General features: G+C 39.2%; 1 protein-coding gene across 1 annotated transcript in view; it reads right to left on the bottom strand.

Moving 5' to 3' along the window:
* LOC137251915 (uncharacterized) overlaps positions 1 to 14,052 on the bottom strand; it is a 37,136-nt gene extending 23,084 nt beyond the window's left edge. Inside the window, exons 1-3 of the mRNA XM_067786912.1 lie at positions 13,491 to 14,052; positions 474 to 756; positions 87 to 418 (exon numbers count right to left, since the gene is read on the bottom strand). Of these exons, the coding sequence (XP_067643013.1) occupies positions 87 to 418; positions 474 to 756; positions 13,491 to 13,589 (714 nt within the window). The 5' untranslated portion in view covers positions 13,590 to 14,052. The remainder of the gene's footprint in view (positions 1 to 86; positions 419 to 473; positions 757 to 13,490) is intronic.
* Positions 14,053 to 19,231: the final 5,179 nt, after the last annotated feature.

The raw sequence follows: 19,231 nt of genomic DNA, 5'->3' as shown, positions 1-19,231 counted from the left end.
ATAGTAACAATGAAAACATAAAGGAAATAGTACCAATGTTATACCCTTGACAATGCTATCGAACATCCATTAACAGTAAAACTTACATTTGTATCCTTATCGTGAGCAACGATCAGCACCAGCGTCATCAGGTAAACCATTAAACCAACATTGATAAGCCATAAAATAAAGCCTTTAAACGAGATGATCATCAAAGAAATTGTCACCACTGCGCCAGCTACTAGTTGAGCTGCCTGTGGATCGATAACGCCCGAATTAATTGTAGACAAATTGTATATGTAAGCAGCAATATTGAATTTACTATAGTCAAGAGCAAATATAATGCCCAATCCTAGATCCATCAAATTAATGCATAAAATTGAAATGGTCCAAATTAAGGTGACATGACTGGTTCGTTTCAAATTGTCCTTCCGCACAACTAAAACAAAAAAATTAGTAGAGATATTACAGTTTATTTAATTACAAAAACTTACGTCCCAATAGCAACGCGGATGCAAGGAACCAACAAACTGCCACACCTAAATAAACACAATTCCAAATGAAAACATTTTCTGGTGTTAATATGGTTTTCACTGATTTCAGCATACTAAAATCCGATTGCTGATAGTTATCGGGTATGCAGTCTCCTTTAAAGTAAAGCGTATAGAAAGCATATTGCATTAAGGAACCATAGGATAGCATAGCATTAATTGGCATAATGCAGGTGTGCGCCAGAATGCCAGCAATCGTAAGGCCAATCCATATTATCGATTGAATCTGTAAAAATACGAAAGAGAAGCTTTTTGTAATTAGAGTGAATCATTTTGGTAATAAAAAAAAAAAAAATAAATGTAAGGCGCGATAACTTCCGAAGAGATCTAAGGCCGAGCTTCTCTTCCAATTTGCGTCGTGCTCCTCTTAATTTTTCCCTACAAATTGGCCAGACGGGACCTACATGTTTTATGCCGACTCCGAACGGCATCTGCAAGGCAGATGAGTTTTCACTGAGAGCTTTTCATGGCAGAAATACAATCGGAGCGCTTGCCAGACACTGCCGAGGGGCGACCCCGCTTAGAAAAATTTTCTTCTAATTGAAAAATCTTATTTCTAAAATTTTGATGTTGCTTTGCCCGGGAGTTGAACCCGGGGCATACGGTGTGATAGGCGGAGCACGCTACCATCACACCACGGTGGCCGCCAATAATTTGGTAATATTAATGGTAATATCATGATGTAGGGAATGGCAACGACGAACCCAAAAGGCAGGCTAGTACGGGAAATGGTAGCTAGACTGGGACTCACAGTCAATAACTTCGGCTCATCGACCATCTTCAGCCAGGCATGCCAGAGTTAGATGATACTGTAACGAATTTTGGGAAATTCCTGATAATGATACAGCTTCTGCTAATGTTCGATTCGCTGAACTGTCGCATAAATAACTCCAATTTTCAGTATTGCAAAATGGTCTTTATTTAGGCTACTTTGCGAGTAGTACTTCACAATCACAATTATACTTCACTAATAGCGTGTTTAAATCAAACTGACTATTATTCCTCAGCTTGAGTTGCTTTTATACTCTCTGTTGCCTTGTTCACATATTTCTCCTAAGGTCGAGACTTTTCACCAACATGCCTGCTGGAACAGTTGTATCTCATACTTGGTTATTTAGCAATATGCGTGTGTATGTGTGAGCAAGAACTTCTGCTCTTAGCTGATGATTTGCATGTGAAATAATCTCTTAGCTTCAAGCTGCTGGTTATATGTATGTGTGGCTGCTTGATTTTTTAATGTGTACATGTACATAAGTGTGGCTGCTTGCTTTATTGTGTACATTTACATAAGAGTGGCTGCTTGCTTTGTTGTTGTTGTGCATGTATGTAATGATGTATCAAACTGCTAATATTCGCCACAATACAATAATTACTATTCGCGTACTTTTCGTTACCCGCAAAATCAGCTAAGATAGAGAAGACCAGATCAGCATGCGGGAAGAGCCTCCGGCATTTACCACATTCCGTATTGACAGAAGATATGATGGGCTTTGGAGTATTCAAAAGAAAAATTATCCAGGAGATGTATAATTGTATCCATGATGACAACAATGTATATCGAAGGAGGTTTTGTGGAGAGCTGTATTAGACTCACACAGACAGAAACACAGTGTTATGAACAAAAGGCCCAAAGAGTTTCGCTAGGCATGTAATGCGAATGAAAACAAAAAAAAAACGTTCTGGCTCAGAAGATATTCCTATGGGCACCCGTATTCGGCAGCATAGAAAGACGGAGACCTACCGTTCACTATGCACTACCGGAAACTTGTTGAGAAGCTCCTATCGCCTAGGCAGCATGGCTTTAGACGTGGAAAATGCACTTTAGGCCCAATCGAAGACTTGCTTAGCAGGATTGAATTAACACAAAAAAGTAACCCAGTCTTTACAATGTAAGACGTAAGAAATGCTTTTTGCACCATGAGCAGTGATCCCAAATGCTATGCTACCTACAGCGCATTAGAAGAAGTTATTTTAGATCGCGTTTTCATATTCAAACCACAGACGACGTGCGGGCCAAAAAATTCACGCGGATCAATTATTTGTGGTGATCTATGAAACCTCAGCTACGATGAAATATTTAATCCCCCAGCGGGTTAGGGGGTGAGAATATACCCGCGGTAGGTATGCCTGTCGTAAGAGGCGACTAAAATACCAGATTCAAGGGGCTGTGTAGCGCAACTCTTTCAGGTTGCCAGCGCAATATATAGCTTCTTCAAACCCAATTGTCAAGCTCACCCATTCGCCGCGAATCCTGTTTCACTAACAGCTCCTCATGGAACTTGGGGTGGGGAGGGAGGGATGGCCTGAAGGTTTAATGTGGCCATATAAATCGTTCCCGAGATGGTGGGGTTAGCGCCTTAATGGTGCTGTGTTACCGGAGCTTACCGGATCTGTATCCGGCAAAGGACCATCAAATCGATAACACTCCCCAAAGCCTTCGGGGAGAAACCTTATCCCTACAACAACAACAACAACATGAAATATTTAATCTTGAATTGCTCGTTGGCACATTCTTGGTAAGATGCGCAGATAGCACCACTGGAGTCATTATATGTCGAAACATAGAATAAATACCCAGAAAGCTCAATGAGGTCTCGATATGCCCGGAAGAATGGCTAATCGCACGCCCTTCTACCAAGAAAAAAGCACATCCAGCTAGACGTTGGATACGAAACCTGTTCTAAAAATATAACCTTGAAAAAGATGGTTAACAACTTCATACTAGGCATAAATTCAACATGCGACAGAGGTGGTATCTATACCGGTGTTTTTTAAACTTCGAAGGACCAACAGAGGGTTTATTGTACGGCTCCGAATGTGGGCAAACACACAACAGATGAAGAATCCCTGGAAGCTCCTACCATCTATACAGAGAACAGCAGCTCTGAAAGTAGCATCAGCTTTTTGTGGCGTATCAGACACAGTCCCAAACGACCTATTGCGCTCTCAAGCAATGCGAAAGCGGTCTCGGAATTGGGGACTATATTTTAGTCCACGGGCACACGACTGCGTCAGTAGCGATTACGGCCATACGCCCCCGAAAAAAAATTATTGTAACGAATTTAGGGCAATTCCTCTTATTTGAAACCTTCTGCTTACGTTTGTATCGCTAAACTGTTGAATAAAACACTCCAATATTCTGTATAACAAAATGGTCTTTATTAGACTGCTTTGAAAGTACTTCACAAGTAAACTTTACTTCGCAACTGATAGCGTGTTTAAAACAAACTGAATGATTAGGCCTCAGCTTGTGCGGTTTCCTCGTTCGCATATTTCTAGGCGTTTCTCCTTCTAAAATTTACTAGTTCGCTGAAGATTGCATACTTTTGTGAGTATCTCAAATATATGCATGTGAATTTGTAGTTTATAGTCTCTCGCAAAGCCAAATGCTTTTGTATATGTGAGTAATAATGATTGCATACTTTTGTGAGTATCTTAGATATATGCATGTGTTTGTGCGTATCTCTCTGCTGCTGTATGTACATATGTGTAGACATAATGATTGATTTGTTTATGTACAGACAAATGACTGCTTAGTATCGGCTTAGAGATGATAGTATCCCTTAGTGTTGCTAATATTCATCTAATAATGGCAATATAGCGCTAACTAATATCCCGTTAGTAAATCCCAGCAATGAAACGGTACAGATTCTAACTATTTCTCAACTTTTTTTTTCTCTGTCAACCAAAGTCAAAACAAACAACAAACTAAAACGATAGAGTTTGTTTACGTAGTTAACAAAAAATGTACTTAACGCATAAAAATAAATTTAATAATAATTTATTATGAATCATAAGCTTGTCATCATTTTCAAAGATAACCACTTATCTCTACCAAAAAAAAATATTGTTTACAGAAATCCTCATAGAGCATAATGACATTGACTAAAATGACTAAATATTTATTTACCAATTTTTGAAAGAATGTTCTCATAAATTTCTCAGAGACTTTAAGTATGGAGTTTTAGCCTTTACGTTTGACTTGAACTCAACATTGTACGATATGACAAAAGCTGACTCACTGCAAAGGGGTTTAGTCTTATGTCGTTGTTAATTTAGCCGCAAAAGTACTCCCCGAAGATTGGGGGAATGTTGCGGATGCGGACAGTTGTTTGCCGAGTGTGTGAATTTTAGTCGCATCAGACATGCCTGCTGAGTAGATATTCTAAGACCTTAGCCCGCTGGGGTTAAAACCATTATGCTGGACCCCCAAACCCCATAATGCTGTATAAGCGAATCGCATGGTTTACTGAACTGAGGATATTGATATCATTGCGTGAAGGACATTGCAACTTTTTAAACCAGATAAAATAATATCAGCCTTCAAGTCCACCGGAGAGGGCGGTGAGAGATGTCATATCCGTAGATCAGCCAACTAATAGCACTACCCTTGCGGCAGCCTATTTCACTCCTCTTTATCTCAACCGCCCTGATTTCCTTGTCTTTCACTCTCTTTGCTTACCCTCTTCATTTCTCTATCTTGCTCCCCCCCCTATTCCCTCCCTTCCCCTCCCTTCCCCTTGTGTTTATCTAACTTTTCCGCTTTTCATTCCTTCCATTCCTGTTAGTTTTCTCCATATTTCCTAATTTGCCGAATACTTAACTTTATTCTGTTGTGACTTGTGAGTAGGACAGCCAAATTCAAAATATATTTGGTTTTTGGGGGTTATTTTATATAAGTGCTATTTGCCCGGTGGTGGTTAACGAAGTTTTCCTTTATCCTCCTACGTGTTTCGGTACATTTTGTACCTTCCTCATGGGGATTTTTTTTTTATTCATTCACACATAAAACAATTACTTTTTTTTTGTCTACTCAAAATGAATCGATCTACTCGAAATGTGTTAATTGACTCATCTAGGCCTTTTGCCACTTGAGTACAGGGTGCTTATTACTAAAAAAAACTGTTTTATTTATACATATCGCTCATATGCTGCAACGTCGTCATAACTCAAAAAACACAATTTTCCAGGACAGCCATTCGAAGATTTTAACTGCCATATGTTGCGCATATAAAGGCATATTTTCATTTTTACACCACGTACTAAATTTCACGAAGATTTTTTTATACAACATAGATCATGATATTGGGTACGTTTATGTGTTATTAACTCAAAAGTCATGTTTTTTGAGTTATGACGACGTTGTAGCAAATGAGCGATATATGCCTTTACTTAGCAATTAGCAGTGCTTTGTTTTAAATTGTCATTCAAATTTGTGACTCAAAAGCGTAGATAATAATTTATAAGTGCTTCGACGAAAGTTATTTCCTTTCTTATCAAAGTAAAAATGCATTTAAGTACTGAGTTGGCCTTCTTAACCCTTTCGACGCGAAGTTTGGGGAGGTTGTCGAAATTTCGACAGCAAATACCTAAATAAGACTAAAATTGAAGATGTTTGTCATACTTGAAAGTATGATATCCTTACAGTTACCCTCTTATAAGCTCTTTTATTGGGATATTATGTTCCAATAAGACTATTTACAGAGTTCATTAGTTCTATTTGTATTATTCGTTGTATGTGCTATGTTTTATTCAAATTGAATTTGGGAAACTGGAAACAATATAGGACTAATAACTTAACAACAAATACAACACCTTTCTGATAATAATGAATTAAACTACTAAGCCATATACGCAAATTTATGTATATAACATCATATCATAGCTTCTACATACTTTGTGGGGTGTAATATATCATATTAGAACTATATATCCCATTGAAAAAAAAAATTACGATATTCTACCTAACCGGCATAGCTCACAAACTGATTTTTTAATATACCACCGACGATTCCTTAAATAATATTGGGATATAGAAAATGCAAGAATATAAAAGAAGAAACAAGTTTTGGCCAGACCTTTTAAATTTGAATGATTAATTAATAATTTATTAAATTAAAAAATTGTTTAAAAATTGTCGAAAGTATTTGGAAATATGTATTACCCATTGCTTTAGATTAAAAACCATCAAGTAATTCAAAATAATCAAATAATAAAAATAAATCAAATAATTATGTTTAATCAAATAATTACGTATTAATAATCATTTAATTATTACATTAAATTGTTACATTTAATTACATTAAATATGTTACGATATTGGAAAACTGCAGAAATAATTAAAATTAATCAAAAGTAATAATTTAATTGTATTATTTAATTATATATGTAAGTAAAATAATCAAAATTAATTGACGTTAATCATATAATTGTATTAATTTTGTAATTAAAAACAATTAAAGCTAATTAAAATATTTAAATAATTATATTAATCATGCAATTAAAATAATAAATTATTTAATTTTTGTGTGAAATTACATGATTAGTCAGTAAAAAGGCATTACTACTGACAAATCATCATTAAACAATTTCCTAATAATCTTCGATTAAGACCAAGCTTCTTCTACATTTTTAAAACTAGATACTTTTTTTCGCGGAATCTGCAAGGCAGATACATTTTTGCTGAGAAGATTTTCATAGAGTACGTACACAGAACATAGATGAATAGATATGAAACATTCATTCTCTCTCAATTCGCTTCCAAGAAATGGCGCCGAACTACACCAGATTGTTTAATGTCTTGTCTGTTCATTCCTTTCCAGGAAATGCCCTGAACTATAGGTGTTGTCAGTTGTCGCCGCTGAGTTGTAGGAAATCGGTGCTTTTTATACTCAGCTGAGCATATTAATTTTGTTCGCATAACGGTACTCCGAAACGGCATAAACTAATGGAGATAGATATAGACTTCTATATATCAAAATGATCTGGGCGAAAAAAGAAATGTATTTAGCCATGTCCGTCCGTCCGTCCGTCCGTAAACACGATAACTTGAGTAAATTTTGAGGTATCTTAATGAAATTTGGTATGTAAGTTCGTGAGCACTCATCTCAGATGGACTATAACCACGCCCACTTTTTCGATATCAAAAATTTCGAAAAACCGATAAAGTGCAATAATTCATTACCATAGACAGATAAAGCCATGAAACTTGGTAGGTGGGTTGACCTTATGACGCAGAATAGAAAATTAGTAAACTTTAGGGCAATGGGCGTGGCACCGCCCACTTTTAAAAGAAGGTAATTTAAAAGTTGTGCAGGCTGTAATTTGGCAGTCGTTGAAGATATCGTGATGAAATTTGGCAGGAATGTTACTCCTATTACTATATGTGTGCTAAATAAAAATTTGAAAAATCGGATGACCAACACGCCCACTTAAAAAAAAAAAATTTTTAAGTCAAATTTTAACAAAACATTGAATATATTTACAGTATATAAGTAAATTATGTCAACATTCAACTCCAGTAATGATATGCTGCAACAAAATACAAAAATAAAAGAAAATTTCAAAATGAGCGTGGCTCCGCCCTTTTTCATTTATTTTATCTAGAATACTTTTAATGCCATAAGTCGAACAAAAATTGACCAATCCTTGTGAAATTTGGTGAGGGGATAACTTCTAACCGGTAACTGTTTTCAGTAAAAATGGGCGAAATCGGTTGAAGCCACGCCCAGTTTTTACACAGTCGACCGTCTGTCCTTCCTCTTGGCCGTTAACACGATAACTTGAGCAAAAATCGATATATCTTTAATAAACCTAGTTCATGTACTTATCTGAACTAACTTTATCTTGGTATTAAAAATTGGCGAAATCCCACTATGACCACGCCCACTTTTTCGATATCGATATTTTCGAAAAATGAACAAAATGCCATAATTCTATACCAAATACGAAAAAAGGGACGAAACATGGTGATTGGATTGGTTTTTTGACGAAAAATATAACTTTGGAAAAAACTTTGAAAAAAGGGTGGGACACTTACCATATTAAGAAAAAGAAAAGAAAATTAAAAAGTTCTGCAGGGCGAAATCAAAAGCCCTTGGAATCATGGCAGGAATACTGTTCGTGGTATTACATATATAAATAAGTTAGCGGTACCCGACAGATGATGTTCTGGGTCACCCTGGTCCACATTTTGGTCGATATCTCGAAAACGCCTTCACATATACAACTAAAGCCCCCTCCCTTTTAAAACCCTCATTAATACCTTTAGTTTGATACCCATATCGTGCAAACACATTCTTGAGTCACCCCTGGTCCACCTTTATGGCGATTTCTCGAAAAGGCGTCCACCTATAGAACTATGGCCCACTCCCTTTTAAAATACTCTTTATTGCCTTCCATTTGATACCCATGTCATACAAACACATTCCAGGGTTACCCTAGGTTCATTTTCCTACATGCTGATATTCTCTTATTTTGACTCCAAAGCTCTCAGCTGTGTATGTAATGTTCGGTTAAACCCGAACTTAGCCTTCCTTCCGAGTAAAAATGTATGTGACTTGTAAAAACACGTCGAAAAATGTCCGGAGAGGTATAGAAAGTCACCTTTGGACCTCGGTATCAATAATCCGAAAGGGAAAATTAACAATTTTGCTATTGCAAAAAGAGATTTAGCGGCCGCCGTGATGGGATGGTAGCGTGCTCCGCCTACCACACCAACCATCCTAGGTTCACGCCACGGGAAAAGCAACATCAATTTTTAGAACAACAAGTTTTAGAAACAAGTTTTTTCAATTAGAAGAAAATTTGTCTAAGCAAGTCACCCCTCCGCAGTGTTTGGCAAGCACTCCCAGGGTATTTCTGCTATGAAAAGCTTCTCAGTTAAAACTCGACACTTGATACTCAGAAATTTGGCTGAAATATTCAAGTAAGGTATTCAAGTATGATGACTTTAAAAAATAATCCTTATCTGGTCCAACACTAGCTAGGCGAGCCAGCTAGGGTGGCCTCCGGATAAAACGAGTTTCCTCGAATTCTTTTTAACGAGGAAAAACTTTTGGTTTCAGCCTTCGGATTCATAATCCTGACATAAATTTAATCATTAGGGTGCAAAATACCCTAATGCTGTTTTCAAATGTTCATATGCGATTTTGGCGGCAGTGGCATCAATGGCCATTGTTTCGAAAAACTAACCATTTCGCGTGCTGTTAGAGAGCGAGAAGTTTCCTATCTTTCCATCGCAGACACAGGCGTACAGTTAGATAACACAACAGACAAAAGAAAGAACTCATCATTTGCATCCATTATCTTATCATTATTATCAATTTGATAGTTGAGATGTTCAGATGAGGAGATGTGCAGACATTTGTCTTTGAAGCTGAATCACGTCAGAACATATTTGGAAAGCCAAAAGTCGGGAAAAACTTATTGAGTATATATTTTTATGACGCTGTTTTTGTGTCCAATAATTTCGGTATAACTTTAGCACCTTTTATGATGATTTCATGACTAATTTCAGATCATCTCGGTATTGGTTTCGGCACTATTTCGGGATGATTTCCGGGTGTCTTTGCTATTGTGTTTGTCACTATTTTTGGGCTATCTCTTGATCACTTCAGTATTATTTTCAAGATTAATTGAGGAAACTTTTGAGATTATTTTCTGGGTCATCTCGGTGCTATTTCGGGATCATTCAAGCACAATCATAACAAGTAAATTGTCTTTTCTTTAATGTCGTAAGACATTCGGCATAGTGTGAAAAACAATGAAGTTACGGGCCAATATATAGAAAGGGGGGTTTAAACCCTTCATTTTGGGGGTATATTTGCATGTAGATTTCGTATGCTTGATGACTCTAGGTTGAACTTGAGCTATGTCTCTCGAAAAGTATATTTTCATTGTCACACGGTGTTATTTATTGAAACAATATGCAACTAAGTAAGTCAGCAAAAAGTTCTTTCGAGAGATAAGAAATTCTTACAAGTAAAATAGTAATCAATTTTAAAAAGTACTATACATACATACATATATACAACCTACACACTACTAAAGTTAAAAATTTTTAAATTGTTTGAAAATACGAAATGTACACCATCAATCAATTAAAGGCAAATCCTTAACTTAAGTAGTCAGAACGAAATTTTCTCTTTGGCGCTGGGCATAATTTACACCTTTTTTACAATCTATTATTTGGTTTTGGAGATTGTTATCGATGTTGATGGTCCTTTGCGGGATATATATCCGGTACGTTCCGGTAACAAGCAACATTAAGGTACTAGTCCGACCATCTCGGGAACAATTAAATATGAACACATTGAGCCCCCAAGGCCATCCTAGCCCACTCATTAGTTTTATAATTAACTTGGGGTCGCCAGAGCCTCAGATGTTCGAGAAACAGGATTATGGTAGGTGAGGCTGACAATTGGGTAGGAGAAGCTTTAAATTGCGCTCACAACTTTTTGAAAAGGTTGGGGTGTACTACCCCTTAAATTGAGTATTTTAGTCGCCTCTTACGGCAGGCATACCTGGCGCGGGTATATTCTGAGCCCCCTAACCCGCTAAGGGTCCTTACGTATACGCGGTTAGGTTGGGCTCCAATAAAGACCTGACATAAACTTAATACGTAGTGTTTCCAGAATTTTTTTAACAACCAATCGGAAAATCCTAGTTACGTAGAAGGGCTTATTTTATAAAATAGCTCCGTCCCCTTAAGCAGGTTAGGTTGAACTGGCCGGTCCCTGAGGACCTCACATATACTGAATGAGTCCGGAAGTTTATTTAATGACCAAACTGAAAAAACCCTATCAAAAACCAGGACCTATGTTATAAAATAACTCCGTCCTCTTGGCAAATACCAGACGCACAGAAAGTGCTCAACCGTTTCTTGCCGTTTCATAACCGTTGCAACCGATAATTCCTACATCTGCTCTTTCTGACTAGGCCAAATTTGATATGAGTAACTTTGTTAGCCTAATATCGCCACGCGCTTCTCCTGCTTTGTGAATCATATGCAACTCCTGTCTCTTTTTGATTTCTTCAAAGGCCAACTCATCGGCCTTTTGACCGAGAACCCAGAATAGATGAATGATCCGGCCTGACCGATGTCTCTCCAATGCTGATTTGCATTCCAGGACACTTCTTGATGAAGTATATTATGAGATTATTGCCTTAGTGGCCGTCTTACTATCAATATATACATATATTGGTGCGACATTAGCTTAAGCACGCTTCCTCCAGAATTTCTATTGATTTCACACGGCTACAATTTCCGCCTGACTGACACTACAATGATCGGCACTTCCAGACCCGACCCCTTCCTTTAATTTGAAACCATCGGCTTACACGTTTAAAGTATGTGCTGCCCAAGCCTCCTACTCTATTGTAGTTCTAAGATCTCTTTCGCAGCTTAGGCACGGGAGCATGTAGTATGTTCGCCCTATATTGGGTAACACTATACTGCCATGGCCATACGACCTGCACACAAGCTGACCCAGAGCCGGCAAAACTAGAGGTAAAGACAAAGAAACGCTCAGTACCACTTACAAAGCAATTGGCCGGCCGATTACATGTCACGCGTCCCAAATATGGTCGCCAAGCCTAAAGGTTACTCACAGGAAGAATATACAGGCCTGCCAAAACACAGCTCTCAGAACCGCTACAGACTGTATTCTGATGTCCCCAGAACACCACCTACACAATGAGGCGAGCGTACTCCCCATTAGGGAGAGAAATGAAATGCTGAAAAAACAGTTTGTATTGAATACCCAGAAACCTGGGCATCCCGACAGACATCTGATTGAAGAGACAAAACCTCCCAGTGGCTTAAAAAGTCATCTCCGTAAGCATAATGAAGAAATACGGCACCTGAGAACACAGCAGTTTGAAGTAAAGAAACACAAACAGTTGCTCAGTGAGGCGTCGGCCCTCTATGCCGGCGAATCCAGTTCTTAAAGAAAAATACCGAGAACTCTCAGAAGAGGAACGCACTCTCTCCAGGGAGACGCGCGTCACTCTAGCTCAACTTCGATCTGGGTAATGTAACAGGTTAAACTCTTACCTATCCAGAATCAACCCCGACATACATAATGTACTATATCCTGCTTGCAATGTGTCCCCACATGACACCAACCATATCTTCAATTGCAGTGTGGAGCCAACGCCTCTAACACCCCTCTAAATGTAGTCCACCCCTAATTGTTGACATATATCTGCCACTGGTCCCGTGGTATATCTGATGACTGGTCCCGTGTCGAACCGCCTAAGCAGTTGGTTGATGTCGAGTGTATTTCTGCCATGAAAAGCTTCTCAGTGAAAATTCATTTGACTTGCATATGCCCTTCGGAGACTAAAATCTCTTCGGAGGTTAACGCGCCTTGCATTTATTTATTTTTAAAGTCAACCGCCATGATGTAGAGGTAGTGTTCTGGTATTTTTCAAGCGGGGTCGCCCCTTCGCAGTGATTTGGCAAACACTCCGAATGTGTTTCTGCCATGAGAAGCTCCCAAGCGAAATTTCATCTGCCTTGCAGATGCCGTTCGGAGACAGGATAAAGGATGAACATCCCATTCCATACAGTTGTAGTTTAAGTTTAAAAATAGCAGATCGCCATTTGAAAGAGTAGCTCGGCCTGAATCTCCTAGGTATATCGCGTTTAACTTAATGTAATTATTATTATTGCAAACCGCTTACTCCTATCCAGTGACGCAGTTGTAGCCACGCCTTCTCGTGAACAAACCTTGGTGAACCTTAAAGCTACTCCATAAGCGTTCTTTCACACCTTGTCGACTGCACCGCATATTTCAGCTATGTTAATGTAGTATCTGACAAACGGAGCGAAAGCCTTCAATGCCTTGAACGAGAGAGGCTAGCTATGTAATTCGGCCTTAAAGGTGAATAAGTTTAAGTGGCGCCACTATGGCTGCACCTATTTCTGTTGCGACACTAGGTTCCATACTGGTTGGTTGCTAAACAAACTAAAAAGGATGTACCAGTCGGGATTTAACATGGCCTTAGGTTGAACTGGCCGGGACGTAAGGAGCTCACATAGATTGAATGAGTCTATAGTGTTGCCTTGCTACTGATATATATATCCCAGCGGTTAACTAACCATCTCTCCGTTAAATGTTCTGGGAGATGTTGGCGCTGGACTACATTGAATGTTTCATGGAAGTATCTACTCACCAAACTGAGTGTTCCAGCCCATATTGCGACCGTACGAAGTGTTGAAAATTTGTCTAAATGTTTTCTGTTGTCATAACCACCGTATCTGCTGCCAGCCATATTAATTGCCACTTGAGCTTTTATTCGAATCTCAGCACCTCACAAACAATCACTTCCCTCTATTACCCTCACGCTTAAAGGCGGTACGTGAGAACGGAACCGAATGCAAGTTACTGCCGAGACTTTTGTTTAAACCGAAACGGAGACCGAGACCAAGTTTACACTTTCTCTTATGAGACAAATTTTTATCGAGCAATAAAGAACTCAGTGGTGCGCTAATCACTGCTCTTTTCTAATTCTATTCAACACTTTGTTGTAGTTCACAGTTTGCATATAATTAACGATACTGCACTTGCCACCCGCCGGCTTCCTGTATTTCGTTCTATGCATACAAATAAGTTTGTGACCCTACAACAACAATTTAATTTTAAAAAAAGCACGCTAAAGTATAGAACTTTTTCGTAATGCGTTCGTTTTTGGACTGTTACGTGTTTGGCCCGTTTAGCCGGCCCAAAGTTGGAGCTACAGGTGAATTGCGAACTACATACGTACAATGACATAAGTATGTATGTGACAACTACCAATGAGCCAAAAAATAATTTGCTATTATCTACAATAATAACGTTTATTGAGCACTTATATATAATGAGTATTGTATGAACTCATCAGACATGGGAGAGGCTCTCCAAAAACAATTTATTTATGGGTGGGTAGGAAACTACCCTACAAGAATATTGATTAGTCATGGGTATGGAAATAATACACTCACAAGGGTAAGCAAGCAACTTTTCTAGGGTGTGAGGGCTTAGCCGAACTCCATAGCGGCCAACTATGTGACTGAAGGGTTTAGGATGGCGGCAGGATTTTGGTGACAAATAACTGCCAATCCTTAAGATGGACTACTCAAAAATTCACAGAAATAGGGAGGGAGAGAAACCAAAAATAAGTCGCAAGCCAGGGAAGATGATATCGTTACAAGTAGTTAATAAGCGCAATTCATAGCTTCCGCAACCCATTTGTCAATCTCACCTACGCGAGGGGAATCCTGTTACAAACATGCATGTATCATACACATATTTAGCAGGCGAGGCTCTAGCGACCTCATGGTACTATGGGGTGGGGGTGGGGGTCTAGCCCCATCTAAAGGACATGTGAGCAATACCTTACAAACTAAATCGCAAGTTTCCTTGGACTTCCGGTAGAGAATATCCTTGACAATTTGCGAATGACCACAGCAATTGAAGGGAGAAGCACTGCTACAAGGTGAAGATGGGCGACTCCTTCTGACGGATGTCTACCGAAAAATGCTCTCCAGAAAGGTAGCCTCTTAACAACATGATCAAGATGATGCGGTGCGAACCGGGTAAACCTTTTCCATCCTTCGATTCGATGGGGATGGTACATTGATTTTAAGTTATCGTGCAACAATATCGCGACCTTGAGGTGGCACATACTTTGTTTCCACCTCCAGAGACAAGCCACGAGCGCACCGATTGGCTGGTGGCTAGAGCGCAGATACCCACGATATCAAAGGAAGTATGGAGGATGCACTACAACTTTTGAAAGGTCCAAAATAGAATATAACACAGAATTGGAAAGTACCTCAGTGTACGGAGGAGGATCAGCACTACACCATCCAAACAAAAATCAGACGGATAACAGGCAGAACTTATTCACTTTTCAGTAAGAGAAGTCCGAAGGGTACCAACCATAAAAGGCTAGAAGCGGTGGAGGTATAAAAGGACTTCGAGAGAAATAACTCAAGGAGGCAAAAGGACGGCCTAGATATTAGGACAAAGATGTTAGAAGAGGATAAACAGGCCAATATAGTAAAATGACGTTGAGCGAACGTCTCTTAACCATTGAGAGGAGTTCTTCTGAAGTGACGCTTATACAGGAGCAATGGCTCTCATCTGAAGGAAAGCTTGATGGGCTCCGCGCGCACGAATTTAGCGTTCACTAGGTATGATGATGGTTATAACTAAAGTAAGGAAATGACCGTGAAGACTTTACATTGACATTGAAGTGTGTTGGAGTGTAAAAAATCACTAGAAAGAATTCCCGTTGGAAAAATCGTTCATCTATATTGGGGTCCGGATCATATGGGAATAGATAATATTGTGACGAATATTAGCATCATTAAGCGACACTATCATCACTAAGCCGATACTAAGCAGCCACTCGTATGTACGTAAACAAATCAATCATCATTTACACACATGCATACAAGGCAGCGGAGAGATACTCACAAACCCATGTCATCATCAGCCGACGTAGTACCTACATATATGCACGCATATAGCTACAAACTACAAATATACATGTATATGGTTGGTAACCAAGCATGAAGTTCACGAAATTACTAGACCTTAGGAGAAATGGGTGAACGAGGAAACCGAGAGTATAAAAGCAGCGCAAGCTGAGGCATGACGAAGCAGAATGGTTTAAACACGCAATTAGTTGTGAAGTAAGAGTTACTGTGAAGTACTCTCAAAGTAGTCTTATAAAGACCATTTTGCATTATTGAATATTGGAGTTATTTATTCAACAGTTTAGCGATTCGAACGTTAGCAGAAGGTTTGGAATAAGCGGAATTTCCCTAAATTCGTTACAATATTGAAAGAGCCGATGAACTAGCAAAGGATGGCGCAATTCTTGATACATTACAGACGTCTCTATAAATCTGAGCGGGATAAACACACGCACACTCATTTGGCCTGACCAGTGCGGGCTGCAGGATAATCGATTCTGCTATTACGAATGATATTATTTTCCTATGAAACAAATTTTTTATTGCAGAAATCCACTCGAGGACTTGTCAGACAATGGCTATCTTAGATTTTCTTAACTAAGTATCGCTTATTCCTACAGGGTTACAGCAGACCACTAAGGCCTATGAAATTTAATTTTCGCTCTTTACCATTATTTCAATTTATTAATGATATTTATAGCAGCAATGTAGTAATGGCGCTTTGGACGAGTAGATATGGAGTAGATATGGGTATGTGGTTAGAATATAATGTGTTAATTTGTTAAGTGGTTATCAGCAAAATTATGTTATCAGTTGTTATCATGCTTTAGTTGCTATTGCGATATCGCCATTGTTGACCTTATCGACAAATTGTTTTATAGTTTGCTAGACGTCCAAATTATATTCGTCTGAACAATAGCGTGATCCTTAAGAATTATAGCGCATTCTCTCGCCGCTATACGAATAAAAGCAAAATTGTTTAATATGTCATTCATCAGTGCCCATACACTGACAAAAGAGAAGGACTATGAGGTGAAAAACGCATTCTATGAACGCTTAGAACGCACATACGAACGCTTCCCCCGCCATGATACAAAAGTCAAGCTTGGTGACTTTAACGCCAGGGTAGGCAAAGAATATATTTTCGGGCATACTGTTGAAAAGTTCAGCCTTCGCAATGAAACCTCTCCTAATGGACTGAGGCTTATAGACTTCGCCGGTGCTCGAAACATGGTCATATCCAGCATACATAAAAATATACATCAAGCTACGTGAATCTTGCCCTAACGAAAGACATGCAATCATCTACTCTCTGGAAGCATAAGTCAGCCCGACAAAATGCTGGACCCCCAGCGGGTTAGGGGGTTAGAATTACCCGCGGTAGGTATGCCTGTCGTAAGAGGCGACTAAAATACCAAATAGATTCAAGGTGTTGTGTAGCGCTACCCTTTCAGGTTGCCAGCGCGATATATAGCTTCTCCAAACCCAATTGTCAATCTCACCTAACCGTGGCGAATCCTGTTTCATTAACAGCCGATTAAAAAACATTAAGGATTGCCTGCGGAGCTATGCAAATACGGCAACGAGGAGTTGATAAGGCGCATGCACCAGCTTCTTCGCAAAATATGGTCGGACGAGTGCATGCCTGACGATTGATTAGAGTCCAAGAGTTCTTTGCCCAGTCCTCAAGGAGGTAGATCCTGCAAACTGCGCCAACTATCGCGTAATCAGCCTTTTTAATATCGCATATATGATCCTGTCAAGCGTATTGTGCGAAAGATTGAAGCCCACCGTGAATCTACTGATTTGACCTTATCAGTGCGGCTTCTGACCTCGTATATCCAGCATTGCCCAGACATTAAATTTTAAAGCCGCCTTTGACCGCTCTGGAATAACATTCTATATTACTGGTGTATGTTGATGACATTGATATCATTGGCCTGAAGTTCTGCTTACACCAAACTGAAAAAAGAAGCGAAAAATATGGGCTTGATGGTGAATGAGGAAAAAACGAAGTATTTGCCGTCATCAAGCAAATACGGCTTGGCAACCACGCCACGTCCTATGAAGCTTCAAGTATTTTCCAAGGGGACGGAGTTATTTTATAACATAGGCCCTGGTTTTTGATAGGGTTTTTCAGTTTGGTCGTTAAAACAAACTTCTGGTAACACTACGGACTCATTCAGTCTATGTGAGGTCCTCATGGACCGGCCAGTTCAACCTAACCTAACCACACCACTTTTGGCAGCTATAATTTCGAAATAGTAAAAGACTTCGTTTATTTGGGAACCATACTAATACAAACAACATCAGCTTTGAAATCCAGCGAAGAATCAATCTTGCCACTGAATGCAACTTTGCCGCAGGTAGGCAAATGAAAATTAAAGTCCTCTCTCGGTAAACCACAATCATGCTCTATGGTCACTTATCGTACCCGTACTGCTATATGCTGCAGAAGCATGGACCATGACAACATCAGAAGGGGAGGACGTGGGAGTGTTAGAGAGAAAAGTTCATAGAAATATTTACGGACCTCAACGCGTTGGCGACGGAGAGTACCGAAGAAGATCTAATGCTGTACGAGCTCTACGCAGACATCAACATAGTCCAGCAAATTAAAACGCAGCGGCTACGCCGGCCAGGCCATGTTATGCGAATGAAAGATGATGCTCCGGCCAATAACTCCACTGGCAGGTTCAGGTGGAAAACCCATTAAATTCTCTTGGTGTAACCAATTGATGCCAGTTGGACCAAAGGAGACGCGACTGGTGCGCCTTGTTGAATGGCCATAACCGTTTAAACGGTTAAGCGCCAATTAAGTAAGTGTTGTTTAATGGTTTTACAAACTACCGTTGGGCAAACAAAATAACAAATTAGAAATTGGCAGGCCAAAAAAATTAAAATTGGAGATAGGGGGCATCGATCCCCGTACCTCTCACATGCTAAGCGAGCGCTCTAACACCTGAGCTACATCCCCATGTGGTCAAGTGTGAATTGTTGTTAGTTTTTGGCAAGATCAAAATGTAAATACAACGAACTAGTCAAAATCAAAATTGCACTTTTTCTACATATGTACATACAATAATATGCATATATTAGGGTGCCCGTTATTTATCAATTGATTTTTTTTTTCGCCCGCTAAATATTTGTGTTTAAAATCATGAATCCCATTAAAGTAATAACATGGAACGATAAAATAACTTTTCTTGGGTATATGCAATCCCATTTTCTTTGTAGATATGTATTTATCCCAGGCATAGAAATAATTTGCCAGGTATTTAAAGTTAGCCGAGACCATCAGAATTGGCCTAACAAATCGTGGTTCAGCCGTAACCTCAAAAAACGAAAAAAAAATACACTAGCGATTAAGCTAGAACCGAACTGGTACACGATAGGCTAGCTCTAATTTCTGCAAAAAAAAAAATGGCTTGCTCCAATGCCCAGCCTAGTG

Source organism: Eurosta solidaginis, chromosome 5, assembly GCF_040869045.1.
Source record: "Eurosta solidaginis isolate ZX-2024a chromosome 5, ASM4086904v1, whole genome shotgun sequence".
NCBI lineage: Eukaryota > Metazoa > Arthropoda > Insecta > Diptera > Tephritidae > Eurosta > Eurosta solidaginis.
This window is presented reverse-complemented; position numbering and strand designations above follow the sequence as displayed.